General features: G+C 36.5%; 1 protein-coding gene across 2 annotated transcripts in view; it reads right to left on the reverse strand.

Moving 5' to 3' along the window:
* Positions 1-6,562, reverse strand: part of FCHO2 (FCH domain only 2) — a 139,020-nt gene that overhangs the window by 32,835 nt on the left and 99,623 nt on the right. For both annotated transcript variants that reach the window (XM_011959278.1, XM_011959277.1), the window contains 3 exons: positions 3,544-3,555; positions 3,162-3,186; positions 1,515-1,557 (listed from right to left, as the gene is read on the reverse strand). In XM_011959278.1, the coding sequence (XP_011814668.1) occupies positions 1,515-1,557; positions 3,162-3,186; positions 3,544-3,555 (80 nt within the window). The remainder of the gene's footprint in view (positions 1-1,514; positions 1,558-3,161; positions 3,187-3,543; positions 3,556-6,562) is intronic.

Here is a 6,562-nt window from a genome sequence, read left to right on the forward strand (position 1 = left end):
CAAAGATGAAGAAAAAGGGTAAAGTGATTTTTTAAGCCCTTAAGTACAGAAAGATGGCTTACATATTTTAATGTATCAAACTGCCATTATTATAAAAAATTTTAGGAAATCTTACACCAAAAAAAGGCCCTCTATAATGAAAGTGCTGTAATTATCTAAGAGTACATATCCAGAATCTCAACATGCACCTACATGAAAGCACACTATACCTCGTACGATAAAGCCTAGCATTGCAACTGCATGATTCCTAAAAACAGTTTTAAAACACTCAACAACTTATCTTTAAAAAATGATACATCCAATAAATACCACCACTGTGCTCAATTAGTACCTCAAAAGTGTCAAATAATTGTAAACTACCTATTTAATGAAGCCTACTTTTACTTGTGTTTTACATTAACTCTGGCCAGGCTTGATGGCTCATGCCTGTAATCACAGCACTTTGGGAGGCTCAGGAGTCTGAGTCCAGGAGTTCAAGACCAGCCTGGGAAACATAGCAAGACCCAGGATCTTTTTTGAAAAAAATTAGCTGGGAGGCAGGGGTGGGAGGATCGTTTGAACCTGGGACGTTAAGGCTGCAGTGAGCCATGATCACGCCACTGCACTCCAGCCTGAGAGACAGAATAAGACCCTGTCTTAAAACAGACAAGCAAAAAACCATTAACTCAAAGACAGTATTCTTACTGATGGACACAGAAGTAAAAGGAGATCCATCCAACACCAGCTTTTTTTTTTTTTTTTTTTTAAGAAGGGCTGGCAACATGCCTTCTGGCCTCTCTCTCCCTTTTCAACTTGAGACACTTCTCTGTTTTGAAGCTTATGAAGTATATTATTTTATAAGGTCACGGTCAAAACTGAAGGAAAAAAATGAGAAAATTCCCATGAGACTAACCAGCTGAAATACAGATATGTATGAACTTAGGGTTTCATCATTTATTTAGAAGTAGTGAGGCTACCAAGGCCAACTGTGGTTAAATGGATTTTTTTCTTATTGTAAAAGGACATATTACCAAATGAGAAATAAATTTAAACTTCTAAAAACTCCAACAGGGCATTTGACAGCTCAGAAAACAGGATGATTAACAAAACTTTACGGTAATTAAAACTATAGAGCTAATAAAACTCTAGAAAAAAGGACAAAAGGATACTTAAAATGTAAGTGTGTGGAAGAAGAGATGAAAAGGTGGAGCACAGAAGATTTTCAGGGCAGCAAAAACACTCTGTATATGATACTATAATGATGAATACATGTCCTCATTCATTTGTCCAACACCAAGAATGAACCCTAATGTAAACTGTGGACTTGATGTGATTATGATGTGTCAATGCAGGTTCACTGATTGTAACAAATGTACCACTCTGGTGAGAGAATTTGACTGTGAGACAGACTGGGCATATGAAGGGGCAGGGAGCATAAAGGGAAATCTCTGTGCTTTCCATTCAATTTTGCCATGAATCAAACACTGCTCTAAAAAATAGTCTATTTTTTAAAAAAATTAAACATGGAAACTTACTCATTGGGTGGAGCAGATGGCTTTGATTTTGTTAACTCCTCATCTAATTAAAAAATTAAAATATGAAAACTTCATAATCTAAGAAATAAAATATTTTAATGAAAAAGAGAAACTCTATACACATATCTCAACATTATGACAATTAAAAATTTTGGAATTGCACATGTACCCTAGAACTTAAAGTATAATAAAAAAAAAAATTTTGGAATTGATAATGTAAATACAAACAATAATGAAGAAAAAGTAAATTAAGATTTTAACAAGTTTTCTATTTTGTACATTAAAATAACTGAAACTACTAAATCCTGATATCTTCTAATATCTTTAGTAAGAAATTACTTAAGTCAATTAAACTGTGATATTCATTAAAATTGCTGTTTAGAAAAGAGAAAATATGGGTTTCAACTTTAAAAATAAGAAAAATGTTTAAATACATAAATCCTATTTAAGAATTTTAATTGATGAATCATGAATGCATTTTTCAAGTTCTAAGAATACTATTAGTGATTATTACATTGACAAAAAGTAGTTATTAACTCCTGAGGATGTCATATTTTTAAAAATTAAGAATCTTATAGCAACCTGGAGCAAGTCTCTTTATAAGATAGTTCGTTTTGCTACCTTTTGCATTTGTAACGTGCCTTATTTCACAAGCAAGTGGTAAACAGGGGAATAGCATCATTAATGCAAAACTCACGTTGGTGCATAAGCAATTTTTGCTGCACCTTCATGTTTTCTTTGCATCACCAAGCAATACCTGATGCAAAGTATATCAATATGAGTAACTTCCACAAACTATAGAGGAGCATCACAGTACATGATACCCATTCACTCTACATTCTTCACTTGGCTCAGTTTGGTTGGTTGTTTTGCCTCAGTGTTTGCTGTGCTATTCTTCAATATTTCTGCATTTTGCTCTCATCTCCACAACTCAGCACCCTCCATTTATCCTCATTTTCCTCACACCCCCTATCATTAAGCTACCATCAACATTTCTTTAAAGATAAAATCCTTACTTTTATTTATTTTGGTATTTATTATTAATTTCCTAGGTCTTTTAAACTGTGTTAGAATTTTTATTAAGACTGATGTTAAAGTTTTTGTTAAGTATTCTGTTAACAAAAGTACATAGCTTTTGAGTGGGCTGCTTCAACTATTTTTCCCACAACTCTTTGTTATTTTTAATGCATGATTCTGCAAAAGGTATTAGCACCCTAGAAAAGTTTTTAGTATAATTAAGTTTTTAGTATAATTAAATTTATAATCAAATTTGTAATTGTGACATAACTTAAAAATAGGGAAAGCTCAATATTACTCATCTTATAAATGAAATGTCTTCTAGTTTATAAGACACAGAATGCCAGTGAAACCCTTTAACACTCTTAATCAGAAGTTACTTTTTGGCTTTGGTGATTTCTGAAAAATGTTGTAGCCATGTATTAAAGTTTAAAGCATGTCTCTTAGCTCTACAGGAAATAATACAGATATGTTGTTTTCTATTTAAAATAATTGTCCTTCTAGCCATTCAGCAGGGTTCATGATGAGAAAAGATCATTTATTTCTACAGCTACATAAGGGTAAAAGATGAACAAATTGCCTTATAAAGTTTAATAGACATAAAATAAGCAATTCAAATGTCAAACTTACTAGACAAATTCCGATTCATCTGTACCTAAAACAGAGATGCAAAATAGGTACCACAAAACAAATTAATTTGATAATGAAATATTTGGTAAAATGTTAGTACTAGGAACCGAATTTTACATTGTTTTTAGTATATCTGCTCAACTGTAAAGTCTATTTACATAAAAGATATAGAGAAAAAACTGTCAGTAGTTTTTGTTTTACAGTAAAAAATAATACATGTAGTTTTAACACCTAATGTTTTTAAAATATTAAAGCAATATCTACAGCAAAACACTAAAACTTGCTAATCTGAAAATTTAATACAAATATTTTGAAAGTCAATCCTCAAAAATTACAATGATTTTAAAAGTCAATGGGCAAAAATATAAAATCTCGTACTTACTGGACTGTGTCTCTAGTAGTACATGGAAGAAAAAGAAAATTAGGTTAGAATTCTGAATACTGTATTTTTCTGTTCTAATAATTAATCATTCCCTATTCAATCATATCTAAAATACATACACCTTAAAACACATACACTGTCAGCTGGGAAAAAGTTAAGCAAATTAGGCAGCAAAATATTTTCAGATACAATCTTTTCTAATCCAATATTAACTATTAAAATTGTTTTATTATTATTTTCATAGTATGAAATTAATACAAGTTCACTGTCTTAAAAACAAACAGAAAAGAGAAGACTACAAAAGAAAAAATTTAAAACTATTCACAATCTCACTATCCATATATTCCTCTAGGCTTTTATTTTACATATTTACACACATATTTTAAATTGGTTATGCTCTGACATAATATACGTTTTTAATGGTTTGCAACCTCATACTTTGTATATATTCACCACCTTTTTTGTTTTTTTGACACGAAGTCTCGCTCTGTCACCCAGGCTAGAGTGCAGTGGTGCAATCTCCACTCACTGAAACCTCCGCCTCACGGTTTTCAAGCAATTCTCCTGCCTCAGCCTCCTGAGCAGCTGGGACCACAGGCGCATGCCACCATGACCAGCTAATTTTTTGTATTTTTTTTAGTAGAGACGGGGTTTCATTGTGTTAGCCAGGATGGTCTCGATCTCCTGACCTTGTGATCTGCCCGCTTCAGCCTCCCAAAGTGCTGGGATTACAGGTGTGAGCCACCACGCCCGGCCCTATACTCACCATCTTTTAAGCAACTCTGTACTTCAACATCAATCTTAATGTTAAATAGTAATGGTACAATAAAACCTCATTTCAGAAATATTTTCGGTAGAAAGAAAATAGTTTTGAAACTAAATTCTGAAGTACATGACTGGGAGAAAACCACCTTTTTTCCCAAATACATGTAACTACTTAAAATATGTAATTAGACAATAATATGAAATGGTGAGAACCTTTATTCTTCATTATCAAGAAGAACAGATTTAATGTCAATCAATGATGATCACATATAGGTATACTTAACTGCCATCCTAAGAAATGCTTTTTTCACATAGTGTAACATTTTTAAATTTAAAATTGACATCAATGAGGAAAAAAATTACTGGGATAATGTTTTATTTCTCCCTCAAATCCTATTAAGTACGGTATTTTAGAATTGAGGAATTAACTATTACCACTAAGAACTCTTATCTGTGCCTTTCCTTGTTTGAAAAGTATGGGAAAATAAATGTTACAGTGGCAGACTTTAAAAAAAGGCAAATAGGGCGGCGCACCCAAGATGGCCGAATAGGAACAGCTCCAGCCTCCAGCTCCCAGTGTGAGTGACACAGAAGACGGGTGATTTCTGCATTTTCAACTGAGGTACCGGGTTCATCTCACTGGGGAGTGCCGGACAACTGGTGCTGGTCAGCTGGTGCAGCCCGACCAGTGAGAGTTGAAGCAGGGCGAGTCATCGCCTCACCTGGGAAGTGCAAGGGGGAAGGGAATCCCTTTTCCTAGCCAAGGGAAACTGAGACACACAACACCTGAAAAATCGGGTAACTCCCACCCTAATACTGTACTTTACCAAGGGTCTTAGCAAAAGGCACACCAGGAGATTATATCCCACACCTGGCCCAGAGGGACCCATGCCCACGGAGCCTCCCTCATTGCTAGCACAGCAATCTAACTGCAAGGCGGCAGCGAGGCTGGGGGAGGGGCGCCCGCCATTGCTGAGGCTTAAGTGGGTAAACAAAGCCGCCAGGAAGCTCAAATTGGGTGGAGCCCACTGCAGCTCAAGGAGGCCAGTCTGCCTCTGTAGATTCCTCCTCTGGGGACAGGGCATAGCTAAACAAAAAGCAGCAGAAACCTTGGCAGAGGTAAATGCCCCTGTCTGACAGCTTTGAAGAGAGCAGTGGATCTCCCAACACGGAGGTTGAGATCTGAGAACGGACGGACTGCCTGCTCAAGTGGGTCCCTGACCCCTGAGTAGCCTAACTGGGAGACATCCCCCACTAGGTGCAGACTGACACCTCACACCTCACAGCTTCCTGAGACGAAGCTTCCAGAGCAAAAATCAGACAGCAACACTCACTATTCAGCAATATTCTATCTTCTGCAGCCTCTGCTGCTGATACCCAGGCAAACAGGGTCTGGAGTGGACCTCAAGCAAACTCCCACAGACCTACAGCTGAGGGTCCTGACTGTTAGAAGGAAAACTAACAAACAGAAACGACACCCACACCAAAACCCCATCAGCACGTCACCATCATCAAAGACCAAAGGCAGATAAAACCACAAAGATGGGGAAAAAGCAGTACAGAAAAGCTGGAAATTCAAAAAATCAGAGCACATCTCCCCCTCCAAAGGAACGCAGCTCATCGCCAGCAACGGAACAAAGCTGGGCGGAGAATGACTTTGATGAGCTGAGAGAAGAAGGCTTTAGTCGATCAAACTTCTCAGAGCTAAAGGAGGAACTACGTAACCAGCGCAAAGAAACTAAAAACCTTGAAAAAAGAATGGATGAATGGATAACCAGAATAATCAATGCAGAGAAGACCTTAAAAGAACTGATAGAGATGAAAACAATTAACACGAGAAATACGTGACAAATGCACAAGCTTCAGTAACCGACTCAATCAACTGGAAGAAAGAGGATCAGCGATTGAAGATCAAATGAATGAAATGAAGCGAGAAGTGTGGAGAAAAAAAGAGTAAAAAGAAATGAACAAAGCCTCCAAGAAGTATGGGATTATGTGAAAAGACCAAATCTACATCTGATTGGTGTGCGTGAAAGTGACGGGGAAAATGGAACCAAGTTGGAAAACACTCTTCAGGATATCATCCAGGAGAATTTCCTCAACCTAGTAAGGCAGGCCACCATCCAAATTCAGGAAATACAGAGAATGCCACAAAGATACTCCTCGAGAAGAGCAACTCCAAGACACGTAACTGTCAGATTCACGAAAGTTGAAATGAAGGAAAAAATGTTAAGGGCAGCCAGAGAGAAAGGTC

The sequence above is a fragment of the Colobus angolensis genome, unplaced genomic scaffold (genome assembly GCF_000951035.1).
Source record: "Colobus angolensis palliatus isolate OR3802 unplaced genomic scaffold, Cang.pa_1.0 Scaffold49, whole genome shotgun sequence".
Taxonomy (NCBI): domain Eukaryota; kingdom Metazoa; phylum Chordata; class Mammalia; order Primates; family Cercopithecidae; genus Colobus; species Colobus angolensis.